This window comes from Clarias gariepinus, chromosome 9, assembly GCF_024256425.1.
Source record: "Clarias gariepinus isolate MV-2021 ecotype Netherlands chromosome 9, CGAR_prim_01v2, whole genome shotgun sequence".
NCBI lineage: Eukaryota > Metazoa > Chordata > Actinopteri > Siluriformes > Clariidae > Clarias > Clarias gariepinus.
Genome location: NC_071108.1, coordinates 3941818 through 3956954, shown reverse-complemented (window position 1 = coordinate 3956954; position 15137 = coordinate 3941818). Strand labels below are relative to the sequence as shown.

Sequence of the window (15137 nt, the reverse complement as noted above, 5' to 3'; positions counted from 1 at the left end):
AGTTCAAGGGGTATGAATACTTTTGCAAGGCACTGTACGTCAAAGTTTTCAGATTGGAACTAACAACGACTGGATGACTAAAAGCTTTTTAACCTTTACTAAATTTGAACTTTTTTCACCATCGTTCCCCAGGCTACACTTTCTCCCTAGATCCCCAGCCCACCTCTGCCTAAGATGTCACATCAAACAGCACTTTTTCCACTTGACTGTCCACGATAATTCCTTACATATCAGGTAATAATCTTACCTGGCAGGGGGCCATAATTAGAGCTGCCATTATTTCACCCACGCATGCCATCTACAAAGCTTTAGACAAGACTAAGAGATTAACACTTTTGTTCAAATAGTTCCTAGCAGAATGAGTGGTATAGGGAGAAACATTTAGCGTCTGGTAAACCCATATCATCATGGGTCCTTATAGACGATGCCTTAAAAGCTTTTTCTCAAACCAAAATGCCATTCTAAATGTCATTCTCATCAGGAGCAGAGCAAAGCAAGAGTCTGGTTAGAGAGCTTCTCAGTCTGCTGTAAACCTCGAGATCTTCAGCAACCTCCTGATGTGATTTAGGACGCAGTGGGACAGAAAGTAATCTCCTGCATTGACACGAACAATTTGTCGTAATGTTATTGAAATCATCATGTTCTTTGTTCCAATATTGGTTTGTCCTTTCAAGCAGCTGATAGAGTTTACGTCAGGGTGAGTAAGTGGTGTCACTTGGTCATTGTTTTGGTATATTAAACAATGTTTTTTTGGAATGAAAAGCACTTTAGAATGTCTCTTTTGGTCTGGACACCATGGGGGTGCCATTTTTAAATATACAAACATGCATTTAGGGAGAAAATATCTAACAGGCAGAATAAATACCCAATCTAATCATGACATTGTGTTCCACAAAGCCTGGTCAATAAAACAGGCCATTTGGGACGGATCAATTTTTTGGGGGCTGAATCAAGGTGTCTGGCCATAAGAAAACCACAAAGATTAGATTTTGGAGTGATGAAAAAAGGTCATGTGACCTGATGAGTCCAGATTGAGCCTATTCCAGAGTGATGGGCGTGTCAGGGTAAGAAGAAAAGCGCATAAAGTGATGCTCCTATCATGCATTGTGTCCACTGTACAAGCCTCTGGAGACAGTGTTATGATCTGGAGTTGATCAGTTGCTCAGGTCTAGACTCAGCAACGTTATGTGGCAATAAAATGAAGTGTGTGCTGCAATCAAAGCTAAAGCTAAACTTTTTTTTTTTTTTTGTCCAGACAGTATTTCTGCTTTTAACCACTTTTTTCAGACGGTTCCAGCCTTAAACAAGAGAATTACTTAAACTAGAAAAACTAAACAACAAAAAAAGTCCATATTTTCACTATTAAGCCAGATGAACTTCATTACCCAGGGATAATACTTCAGATCTTTAAACAGATGAATCCACCGAGTTTTCTAATCAGTGCCTCATGAGTAATCAAGCGATAATGAAAGCGAGTGCTGATTCCCCACATTTTTTCATAAGAGCGCTGGTGAGATGGCACTACAGCTTGGAGTAGACGTGTAACAGTTAGGTGTTTTAAATGAACAAATCAGTATCATCACTAACACAGTGTCATTTCTATAATTCAGTTTATGCCTCCTGTACAAAGTGGAGCACTACGTTTCCAAACAAATTCATAAATGATGCTACATGCTAATCAGACAGCGCTGATGTTGATCTGTTCCTGAAGGAAATGTACTCGCGACTGACGGCGTCCCAAAACTGATTAGCACTTATTGAGTCTGTGAATCTTGTTCAGAGGTTCAGGGTATTATTGAATCACTGAATTGTTTCTGTCGAGACTAAGATTCACTCCTAGTTCAGTTGAATCACAGAGTGTAGTAAGTGTATGTGTATTTCAGTGTTTACATTACTCAAGCTGGGTTTTTTTTTCTGGCTGCACAATTGAACAAAACCTGCATGTATAAAAATAATTATATATATATATATATATATATATATATATATATATATATATATATATAGTGTGTATATATATATATATATATATATACATTCAGAAAAAGAAAATTAGTATAATATATATTATATTAATTAAAATATTCATGATATTATTATTATATATATATATCAATATATAATGTACAGGAATTAATTTAGTATTTATTTATTTATACAATATAATTTTCAATATACAATATAATTTTCTTTTCCTAAAGTGTGTATACATTGTTTTGCCTGACTCTGTATATGTACACAGGATACTTTAAATATACTGTATAACTTATACTGATAACATTTTCTGAATAGTCTATTATTTCACAAAACAATATAAATCCACCTCCCACAGTTTGGTCACAATGGAATCAATCAGCCAGCAATTTTGTTTAATACAAAACATAACTGTTTGATTTGCATTGATTGCTTTAATCATACTGGTAGCAAATTGCAACAAAAAATGGGTTTGGTGCTCCAAAAATATTTTTTAATTACAAAGAATGTTGTGGAATGTAAGAAACATTAAAAACTGTACAAATGTTCAATGTCTAATGCATCAGACTCCTCCTCCTTTTCCTCTACCAGTTTCAGTGTCACTTCAGTTGTTGTAGTTCAGTAGCACAATACTATAGAAGTCCATGACTGCTGGGGAAACTGCAGCGACAGTAACATACTGTAAAAGTATTTTTTCTTGACCTCAGCATTCTGCTAAAGTCTATCAGATACATTTAGTTGATTCACAGGCGCTGCTGTTTTGCCCAGCTGTTCGTGCACCAAACCTGGTCACATGACCAATGAAAGTGATGTGATTGGCTCTTTATCGATGTCACACGTTTTGCAATAAAACATAGCCATGCAAGATCAAAGCCTCCAAAAGATAGATATGTACAGTAGCAGATTTTAAATTGCAGGTTTTTTTATAGACAGCCTTGTGTGCCTGAGGAAAAAAAAGGAATGAAAGTCTGAAAATTTATTGCATTTTGCAGTCAAACCCTTATACCGTATATGTGATGGGTATATATGGGAAAGCACTGACATATGAGGCTGGAATATAAAATATATTATATTTATATTAGAAAAAAAGAAAATCTACTTTTCACTTTTTTTTTTTTTTTAAAAAGGGAAGCTGACAGATGTGGTATTTCAGCTCTAAATGTTAGCATTGAGATGTCACATCATGACATTTATCACTGTAGCATTTTTCCCTTTCGCCATATATTGCAGTGCTCTTTCTATCCTGCACACTTTCTCTCCATCTCTCCCTCTCTCCCTCCATCTCTCTCTGTTATTCTGTCTCCTGATGGATTGCCATAATGACTGCTCTCTCTACAGTTCACCCTGTTTTTTTAATCTGCTTTCTCAGCCAAGTGGACCTGTTCCATGCGGAGCTTTCTTAGTCAGGCAGCCCTAAGTATCAAGGGAGCTTTGTTAGATGAGCTCTTAGACAGTTGAAGGATCGAATTCATTGTCACTGTAGACTTCAGGAGCAGAGTTTACCCGAGAAAACATCGCGATCTGACACAATTTTCGTTTTTTTTTTTTTTATTATTATTGGAACTGTAGATGGAGCACCTGGTAAAGGTGAGAATTGAAAAACTGAATGTTTCAAACGCACACTGGGACATGATGTTCTGTCATAGGAAAATAATCAACATGCTGGTGAGATACGAGTTACTAAGAATTACAGTTATTCTTTATGAAAGTACAACATTGTGTGTTTTATCTGTTTAAAGCCACCAGTAATGTTGAAATCACAGCTGGCGGATTTTCAGCGCCAGCTCGTTGGCCACACCCTTTTCCCTTTGTCCTACGAGTAGACACCGGTGTGATGATGGAGGTGATGCGCACTGATGCACGGTGAGATGGCAATGATGGTGCTTTAAAAGCAGAGATTTTGACACAGACAAGCTGCTCGGATCGATCAGAGGGGAGGGACAACCCAGCGGCTCAGTGCACACAGACTGATGCACCTCTATAGTATTTCTGTCACAATCTTCAGGCAGAGCAATCGGAAAAAATGTCTGCAAATCTCCTGCAGAGGAGCAACGAGCCTTATGACATTAGCGAGGCAGGGCAAAAAAGAGTTATGGGCTTTGTTGTGGGCTTTGTGTCCTTTACAATAGGTGTAATCTCTAAATGTACTGTCATATATCATGTCCTTGAAAGCTTTGCACACACACACACACACACACACACACATGCTCTGTGGGGAGTAGCAGAGAAGGTGACCTTACTGATGGAGATCTGCTTTACATAAAGTCAGAGTGAAAGAGTGCACCAACTGTGTGATTAAATGTAATTAAAGGTGCAGTGTGTCATTTTTTAAAGGGTCCCTAGACTACTACTTGTCTAAGGGACTAATAATAATAATAATAATAATAATAGTAATAATAATAAACATTTTAAGCTGTTTCTTTTTTTTTTTTTTAAATCGACTGTGTGATTAAGTGGTTAGTAGACAACTACTGTACCACCACCAATACCTGCTACGATTATTATGAATAATAATAATAACAATAATAATAATAATAACATGGCACGGTGGTGTAGTGGTTAGCACTGTCGACTTGCACCTCCAGGTTCCGTGTTCAATTCCCGCCTCTGTGTCTATGTGCATGGAGTTTGCATGTTCTCTCCCCGTGCTTGGTGGGGTTTCCTCCGGGTACTCCGGTTTCCTCCCACAGTCCAAAGACATGCAGATTAGGCTGATTGGCGTTCCCAAATTGCCCAAGTGTGTGGATAAACGTTTGAGTGTGTGTATGTGTGTGTGTGTGCCCTGCGACAGATTGTCCTGGGTGTTCCCCGCCTTGTGCCCTAAGTCTCCTGGGATGGACTCCATGTCCCCGTGTATACAGAATAAAGCAGTATAGACAATGAGTAAGTTATAAGATGCACTAAATAAATGATATTTTATTGTTTTTCAGCTGAATGTATTTGCCTTATGTGTTTATACTGTATATGTGATAGAGTGTGTATTTATTATATTTGTTACTTAGTAATCAGTATAAAGCAGCTTTATGTGTTTTTAAAAGTGCTGTATTTGTTAATATGTATTTGCTGTATGTATTATTGATATTATTATTAGTACTAGAAGCAAAAGTGTTTATTTTTATTTTGGATTATTTACAGATCAACATGCACTTTTTCCAGTTACATTTAAACTTTTTTAGGGTATTCATTAAATTTTTAAAGAGATTCTCTTTCTTTTTTTTTTTTTAAATTTTTTTGGTTGTTTTAAAAACGTTTCAGTTTTGTTGTTTTTATGTTGCAAATCAAGGTCTATGAAGTTACCATATACGGTATGTGTTCAACACCCATCTAGGGTAATAATATGTCAATTCAATTCAATGCAGTTTTATTTATGTAGCGCTTTTAACAATCGTCATTGTTGCAAAGCAGCTTTACAGTATAAAAAATATAATGAAAATAAGTAAAATAAAAATTTTTTATCAGTTTGTCCCTGATGAAGAACAATGATAAAGTTAAAGGAACATTTATTTAAACACAAAAATGTGCAAAAATACCTAAATGTTTCTTTATCTTCTTTTTCTTGAGGTACTGATACTGGTACTGATCCGGTTACTGAATGTGGTTCTTCTTCACCAGATTAACAGTTTAATGTTAAACCGTGATCACATAATGATTTATTTTGCTTTAAGACTATTAACAACTTCTTTCACAAGTCTCTCTTCATTTCTTTCTTAAAGTTGTTTCGCACTCAATTAAAACAGCAAAAAAATTATTTTCCTGGCCTGCAGGATTTTAACCAGATCTGAGTGTTATAAAGCACTGACACTTAAGACTATATAAACTAATGTAATTCTAATTTAATATTAATCAACACCTTCTGATCAATTAGACTGGAGAATTAAACAGGACTGTGATTTTAAAAAAAAGTTAGTGAATAAAGGCTTCTTGTAGCCACAGAGAAAAATAAACAAAATATGAAACAAAAATTCATTAAACTAATTAAAAAATAAATATTAAATAATAATAAAACTAAATCAAATATAAATAAATAATAAAAATACAATTATTACTTAATTCCTTGATATAAATTTCTTATTAACACAAAACCGTGCTGTTGTACTGAATATCCGTGTGGCCGCGTGTCTAAAGCCCAAACACCTTCTTGCTGATATTCAGTGTAGCAGCGCTCTGGCTCTGTAATATGACTGAATGTCCTGTCTATAATGTGCCCTGAGCGTAGTGGGAAAAAACCTCGCACAGCTGTAAGAACATCTGCTCCATCGGCTAATTTAATAAATGATCGACTCCTTAACACGCTCATACTGATAATGTGCGACTCGTAGAGCCGACAGTCCAGACGTGAAACAACTTGGTGAAATTGTTCATTCTAATTAAAGACATTGATTTCTATTAGTTAATGAAGATAAATGTTGGTTAATCGGCTTGTTATAGCCAGTGTGTATGCGTGTGTGTAAGTGTGTGAGAGAGACACTGCAGCAGTGGTGGGTCTGCTGGAAAGGTCCAACATTAAGGAATCCGTTCCTCAGCATGAGGTCTGATTGTGTGGTGGTTTAGTGTTTATGTAAGTATCATTCGTAAAGCTTTAATCAAAAATCTATCAGATGATATTAATAGTTGATCATGACTTGACCTTGCTTTCGCTTGGGCTCGATCTGGTCTTGGACCCAACTGATTTAAGACTCTGGGTAGGGTTCTAGGGATTAAATTGGCCATGTTTTTGGTGCAGACTGAGGTCATCCAGGCAGAGAAGAAGGACAGTGATATATATATGGTGTTATACTATGCCTATATATTAGTATTTGCCCCTTACTGAATTAACCATCAAATTCATTTTAACATTACACAAAGATAACCAGAGTAAATAAAAAGGCTGTTTTTTAAGGATGATTTCATTTAATAAGGAAAAAAAAATAATCCAATCCTACCTGCAAGATATTTTTTTGGCAAATATGAGAAAGGCCTTTGTGTTCTTTTTGATCAGCAGTGGCTTTCGCCTAGAAACTCTATTTTTGCCCCCAGTCTCTTCCTTTTCGTTGAATCATAAACACTGACCTTAACTGAGGCCTGCAATACTTTAGATGTTCTTCTGGGTTCTCGTATGAGCTCCTGGATGAGCTGTCGTTGTGTTCGTCGCTTGGTATGCCCGCCACTCGTGGCAAGGGTTACCACTGTTCGTTCCATGGTTCACTGGAGTCCCAAAGCTTTAGAAATGGTTTTATAACTCTTTCCATATCGATACAGTACGTCAGTTACTTTGCTTCTCATATCTTCTTAAAATTCTTTAGATCATGTTGCTTTTTACAATCTTTTAACGTTTAGCATGCCAGACAGGTTCTTTTTAAGCGATTTTTTAATTCAACAGGTGTGGCAGTAATCAGGCCTGGGTGCGGCAAGGCAATTGAAAATGAACTCAGCTTTAAAACACAGTCCATTCATGATTTAGAAAGGGGGGGGGGGGGGTTTCGGGGTCAGTGGGTAGGGCAATTACCTTTTCACATGGGACCAGGCAGTTTTCCCCTTGAAATCATCATTTAAAAACTGCATTTTGTAGCACCTTGGTCCTGGAGGAACAGTGTTTTGTTTCATTGTGTGCTGAACTGTACAGTATATAATGGAAATGACAATAAAAGCCTCTTTGACTTGACTTGGTCCTCCACTGTACTGTATGAAACATAAAGATATACTGTAATTGAAAGAGCGAGTTCCGACCAATGCTCAGACGAAAAACTTTCCTATAAACTTAGTCTAGTCTAGACTCTGGACTTGATCCTGGCTAATCCTGGCCTTGGCTTTGAATACAGCCTTTCTAAATTGATGTGTCAGTAAAGGTTCCATAATATCCCCTGGGTTTTGAGCTTTTTCCTCAGCTTTTATCTCTCCAGGAAGCACTTGTGAACTCGCTCACTCTCTCTTTTCTATGGTCTCCCACCGAAACCGAATCTAGTTGGTTTAAAATGCAGAACAAGTACTATAGATATAAGAAATATAGAAGCTTTTCTTTAAAGATAGTCATAGAGAAAGTACAATAGTAATGGCCACGTGACCTACTAATGACCAAGGAGAAACAAGGCCAAAACAGGCATTAGGTATTAGCATTACGGATTAAATAAGATGATGTGTAGATCATGCAGACACTCCTATCCGTGATCTTTGTATTGGCATCATAGTTACTCCAGTGACATTACCGAACAGAAGTTCTTATACCGTCTGAGCAGAAACCAGTCTAACCAGACTATAAAGAAAGTATTCTCATTCAGATTTGGAATTAAGATGCTATAAATAACTACAGCAACGTTGGCACCCTTTTTTTGAGAAAGCACTTAGATTATTGTATAAAAAGAACAATACACACAATACAGTAATTTGATAGTTTCATTCAAAAACTGGAGAAGCACCATCTATCTTTTCAGTATTGTTTTTATGCATTGCACACAATTCCAATTGATCCCACTATTTATGTGGCTTTTAGTGCTAGATCATGGTTTTATCCATAACTTTTGTGTTCTGCTTTTGTTTTCATTTCAGAGTCTGTTTAACCAAGTCATGTCTGTGTAAAATATCGAAAAGTGCAGTGGGAACAGTGTCAAACTGGAAAAATGTGCATTGATTAAGTTATGTCTATTATGTTGTCACTAATGCAAACGATCACACGCTCACCATGTGCAATGTAACTGGACTGAGTTATCACAGTGCCTGATCAGATCACACCACATTCTTACTAGATGCTTATCACACGCTTACCGTGTTGTCATCGTGTCTGGGATAGGTGATGAACGGAACGTCAACGTCACCAGGCAACGGATATACATCCGCCGTTTCTGGGGTCGTGTCGCCAGCTTAATGTCCGATCGCATCTGAGCACTTGGGGGTGAAGGACCCTGCTCAAGGGTCCAACAGTGGTGACCTGGTGGCGTCAGTGATCGAATCGTTAACCACCAAGCCACCCCTGACCCATTGCCTCCGGGAGGTTGGTTTAAATAACAAGTGATTGTGTGAGAAATCGGATCCAGTAATTACACTAACTTCTCCGAACATAACCTGCTGCATGCCCTCCAGAAACATGGTTAACACCAGAAGAACGTGATATGAACTTAATGTGGTCTTTTACACTGTACAAGCCTGAAGAACTCCATTGATGTATCACATCCCAGTAACTGGTCAATGCCGCCGTTACTTCGAGATCATTAAGTTCTTGCTTCAACCATGTCTTTTTTTTTAACATTTAGCTTCATGTCAAGGGAGACAATACTGCGTAAACGTACCAGTTTTTAGCGCCAGGGGTAGCTCAGTGGGTACTACCGCCAAACTGCCACTGTTGGGTGCTTGAGCAAGGTCCTTAACCATCAACTGCTCAGATGTATAATGAGGTAAAATGTAATTCGAGAGTCTGCCAAATTCTGTAAATGTAATGGAACTGTCTTCCCGCCAAGTTGTGCAAGCTCTTACTGTGTTCACTCAGTTTTTTGGGTGATGTAGTGGGAACATTGCTCAGTGTCACGGGTTTTGTGGGGGGTCTCCTGAGCCGTTGGCAATCATCTTGGCATCATGAATTCCACAAAAAAAACCAAAACCTGATTGTCTCTGCCAGGAGGTTTAAAATGTCGGCACAGAACAAATGTCCCAAAGATGCGTCCCAGTCATACCGCATGTGTGTTGGACACAAGACAAAAAAACTGTCATCAGACATTTTCAGAAAAAGCCTGTTATCCTCTCCGAGGAGGCGTCAGTGAGTGTTGATTACGAGCAGGGGTGGACTGGACATCAGGAAGCCTGGGAAGTCTTCCAGAGCGCCGTTCCATTTCTGCATCTCTTGGGCCGAACATCGTTTTTATTGCTTTTTGTTTTCCGTCTCTAATGACTCACCATTAACATAATTATTACCATGGATCGTTCATCTTGTTCTCTAAACCCAACCTTAACTTCAGTTAATAGAACACAATTTTCTTTCTCGAACTTTCAGTTTTTTTAATTAAACCTACAGATTTTATTATATTATTTTTCTTCATGAGAGTCAAACACACACACACACACACACACACACACACATAAGATACACAGGCCACCAGTGCTGTTTCATTCAGTCACACCCACACAGTGGCTCGAGCATTCACACACTAACACTTACACATATTGAGTGCTCGATAACTTAATATAATAACTGATACGGAGACTGTTTCATGAACCTCTTTTACACCCCAGAACACACACACACACACACACACACACACACACTGCAGAAAACAACTAATGCCTAAAGCGATGTTACTTCAAAAAGCTTTAATAATTTATAAGTATATGAAAGAAATAAATGGACAACAACCTTATGCTGTGCTGGTGTATGTGTGTGTGTGTGTTTCTTTGTTTCTCTTTATGGATGGTGTTACCATAGAAACCAAAGCTCTCTAATAACTCAGCAGGTCTAAATGGTACTCTCTCTCTCTCTCTCTCTCTCTTTCTCTCGCTCTCTTTTTTTCGCTCTCTTTCTCTTATCAGCATTCGCATGTACTGTAAATCTGTTTTATTCACAAAAACTCGTAAGCGTGACAAAATGACTGAGCTGGTAAACAATCCGCCACCATCTGCAGACATACTGAGGACTCTTGCATGCTTAAAAATGTGTGCGTGTATCTGTGTGTGTGTGTGTGTGTGTGTCATCTCTCTTGACAATAGCAGTCTGCTGGCTAAGCTGTTAAACAGCAGACTCAACTTCCCTGAAGATGGTGGCAGCAGCTCAATGTCTAGACCAGTGATGGGAGTCAGTAACTCAAGGAGTCAGTAACCATTCCATACAAATCGATCATCGGTTTAAATAAACCAATTGATGACTGATTAATAATTGGTGTAACCGCACAGGTTAAGTTTAAGTCTATCAATAAAGTCAGTGGTAGCTCAATGGTTGAGGCATTGGACTACAGGTCAGAAGATTCCAGATTCAAACCCCATGACCACCAAGTTGCCCCGTGAGCAAGGGCATTAACCCTCAACTGCTCAGATTATAATGATATAAAAATGTAAGTCGCTCTGGATAAGAACGTCTGTCAAATGTCATCAATGTAATTAAAAACAAATTAAAGTTATGTACATCACTATATAGGTCTTGGTCGGTCTAAGCTTAACCAACCGACCGAGAGGTTTGTCACCCGGAGAGCAAGCGGGTACGACATAAGTAATCCCCGTTCTGGTCAAAAACCCATTCGAAAGTTTACCTGAGACTCATGTGAAGCTTCTGCAGTCCCGCTGAGCTAGATATCTCATTGTGGTTGTATGTTTAATGCACATTTGAATGTTTTCTTAGCCAGCATATTGAAAAACAGCATGTCATGTAAAGTGTGTAATGACAATAACCCCCCCCAATAACCCCCCCCCCCAACCCCCCACAAACATCTGTTCACCCCTATTACATTTATGCAGTTTTGACAGATCCTCTTATCCAGTTCAAAATCCAAAATTGCTTAGGTCCTTATATTGCTTAGTTGCTTATTGATAGATCCTTACACTGGGTTACTATATTACTAACCAAGTGCCATGGGTAGAAGAGTTTTTTTTTTTTGGGAGGATTAACCCAAGTACCCCAGAGATGCACAGACCATAAAAACACGCAGAAATCATAAAAGACTCATAGAAACACATAAAAAAAACACATAAAAGCCACTAAAACCTCATGTCAGCCCATAGAAATCCAAGAGATGCTCATGGAAACCAGTTAAAGCCCATAGATGCCAATACAATCACAGAGGTCCCATAGAAAGGTCCCATAGAAACTCATATAGTACAATAACGCCCACGGACACTCACAGAAGCCCATAGAGATCCACATAAAACCCTATAAGCACATAAAATTCTATAATAGCCTTGAGATACCCATAGATACCCATATACAGTACCCACACACACACATTTCAGTTTACCCCAGGGATGCACAGATCATAAAAACACACAGAAACCCAAAATAGCCAATAAGAGCCACAGAAGCCCATGAAAAATCTAAGGGGGCCAGGGGTAGCTCAGTGGTTAAGGCATTGGATTATGGTTCTGGAGGTCCCAGGTTCCCTTGAGCAAGGCCCTTAACCCGCTCAGATTATAATGAGATAAAAATGTAAGTCACTCTGGATAAAAGCGTCTGCCAAATGCCTAAATCTAAGCTTATTGAAACCCGTAAAAGCCTATAGATGCCAATAATATCATAGAGAAGCTCACTGAGAACCCTTCAGGTAAATAGATGGCTGTAGAAGCTCATAGCATCCAATAAAACCCCACAGACACTCACAGTGACGCAAAGAAATCCACAGAAGCCTTTAAACACCCCAGGAAAACCATATAAGTCCATAGAATCCTAAAGAAACCAATATATACCCATACACACAGAAATCTACATGCACCCACTGAACCCATAAACCCCCAGAGTTCTACTCAGTATATCAGGTCAGTGTTGGAGGTTTAAGAGTTTTTACATAAGCTGCACCAGAAAGAGTCGGCATTAAATGAACAAATGCATTTAATTGTTTAATTGACTAAACTATTGAATTTCACTGAGGGTGACAATAATATAGACTCTTTAAAACTTAAACACTTCCCCTTGCGCATTTTGTTGGTGCCTGAGGTTAATCTGTAATCTTAAAGCCTCGTGTGTGTGTGTGTGTGTGTGTGTGTTCTCAGGTTTTCACACGCTATGGGAAGTGCTACACATTTAACTCGGGGGACAGCGGGCCACCGCTGGTCAGTGTGAAGGGCGGGATGGGGAACGGACTGGAGCTCATGCTGGACATCCAACAGGATGAATATTTACCTGTGTGGGGAGAAACAGGTGCGAGACATCACACACACACACACACACACACATACACACCCACATACATGCACCATCACATAGAGGTGAAAAATAATACAAAGAAGAAGAATGCTGTGTCTGTGACTCACACGTCTCCCATGTATGACTCAATGATTTCATGTTCTCTCTCGCTCTCTGTCTCTGTGTGTGTGTGTGTGTGTGTGTGTGTCCGTCTCTCACTTCTCATCCTCGATCAGACGAGACGTCTTTTGAAGCTGGGATCAAAGTTCAGGTTCACAGCCAGTCCGAGCCGCCGTTCATCGATCAGCTGGGTTTTGGTGTCGCTCCAGGATTCCAGACCTTCGTGTCCTGCCAAGAGCAGCGAGTATGTCGTGTACTGGAAATGTCACATTACGTTAGAGATAACATTTTTTTACGCGTTCTACAGGAGTCCGGCACACACTTCCACATCCCGAAGGGTTTCGTATTCTCACTACAAAAGGTGTAACATAACAGTAACACTGTCAGAACTCAACACCAAAAATGTTGTTACCTTATAATGTGCCTGTTGGAGATGATTAAATAACATTTAAGGTACTGTATATTGTGGGATATTTTTTCGCATCATTTTAAACAAAGTATAAATTATTATTGACCAATTTCATTTTGTGTCAAACGTTCGAACATGGATTTTAAAAAATATATAATTATGCATCAGTACAATTTGTTGAATCTGTGTCTCTCAGCTGGTGTTCCTGCCACCTCCATGGGGGAACTGCAAGATGGATTCGCCGGACTCTGACTTCTTCAGCACTTACAGCCTCAGTGCATGTCGCATCGACTGCGAGACGCGCTACCTGGTGGAGAACTGCAACTGCCGCATGGTGCACATGCCTGGTAGGCAACTGCTGTCTTTATGTTTAGTTTATGGCTTCTTTATAAGAGAAAAATACAAGGGGCGTTCAATTCAAAGTGAGACTTTTCCCTTTATTTCTCTATATAATCCCCGGCTACAGTAATGCACTTATCCCAGTGTTTCACTAGTGCTTGGATACATCAAGGTAGAAAGTCTTCTCAGTACACCGGGGCCATTATCCGACTGAAACCCCGGCCTCCCGGGAACTCCTTTAATGGCCCGAACACGTGGAAATGACTAGGAGTGAGGTCAGGACTGTACGGGGGGTGGGGCAATAACTCCCAGTTCACAGATATACATTAAAACATCTCATCATCGTACCGTAAATGTCAATCGGTTTTACGCCTTCAATCACCAGAAAGTTCATCACAAGTCCCGGTTTGACTCGAACGCCCCTCGTATTTGTGTCAGCTTTAGTGAGTCTTCTGAAGACCTGCTACACATCCTCCAAGATGCACAGTAAAAACAGTTTGTTCATAAACCGGCACAGAGTGTACCTATCCTTAAAACCCTTCTTATTTACTGTAAGAAAGACAAAAAAGTATTTAGTCAGCCACCAATTGTGCAAGTTCTCACACTTAAAAAGATGAGAGACGCATGTAATTTTCATCATAGATATATTTTTTTCAATTTTGTATTGGTGTTTCATTAAAAACATCAGAACTGGCATATTGCTGTGGTTAAAGAGAATTTTATAAAATGCTGGATTCCAAGATAACTTTAAAGTGGTAACAGTAGCTGATATGTTCGGCTTTTTATCGTAGGTTTTCTTTTATTATTTCATTATATCTAAGCAAATAAAACATTCCATTTCAAAATGTTTAATGCATTTACGTTTTCGTGCACGTCTTTACACGTGCGTTAGATATTTGCACAGTACCGTAAATGACAAGATTTTACTTCGGTGTAAAACAGTGTGTTTTAAGAGATGTTCTCTGTACTGCCCCTTCAGGTGATGCCCCGTACTGCAGCCCTGAGCTCTATAAAGTGTGTGCAGACTCGGCACTCGGTAAAAACATAGCACACTCCGTATTGTTCATTAGTTCATTAAATCTATCATGTTTCATTTTAACCTACTTTAGATGTGTGTTTTGTACAGATTTTTCTCGACATCATTAGAGATTCTTATTCTTTAAATAGAACTGTACAGAATAGAATGCATTGATAATTACCTTTAACGCTGTCCAGCTTAATTAGAATTGATTAGTTTTAAATCAGAAACAAAGCTTATATTCGTATTCATACCAGAGCAGACCTATATAAACCTGTGCTCTATTTAACACCAAATAATTGACATTTTTTCTGTATCTCCTCAGCGTACCTGGTGGAGAGAGATAACGAGTACTGCATGTGTGAGACGCCGTGCAACACCACGCGCTACAGCAAGGAGCTCTCTTTTGTCAAGATCCCCAGTAAAGCTTCCGCAAAATACCTCGCCAAGAAGTTCAGCAAGTCCGAGAAATACATCGCGTGAGTGCCCAA

At 38.8% G+C, this 15137-nt stretch overlaps 1 protein-coding gene across 2 annotated transcripts in view; it reads left to right on the top strand.

The window, feature by feature from the left end:
- The window catches only part of asic1a (acid-sensing (proton-gated) ion channel 1a), a 47655-nt gene that overhangs the window by 25325 nt on the left and 7193 nt on the right, over positions 1–15137 (top strand). For both annotated transcript variants that reach the window (XM_053503448.1, XM_053503447.1), the window contains exons 3-7: positions 12628–12775; positions 12997–13124; positions 13486–13636; positions 14608–14664; positions 14972–15125. In XM_053503448.1, coding sequence (XP_053359423.1) covers positions 12628–12775; positions 12997–13124; positions 13486–13636; positions 14608–14664; positions 14972–15125 — 638 coding nt within the window. The remainder of the gene's footprint in view (positions 1–12627; positions 12776–12996; positions 13125–13485; positions 13637–14607; positions 14665–14971; positions 15126–15137) is intronic.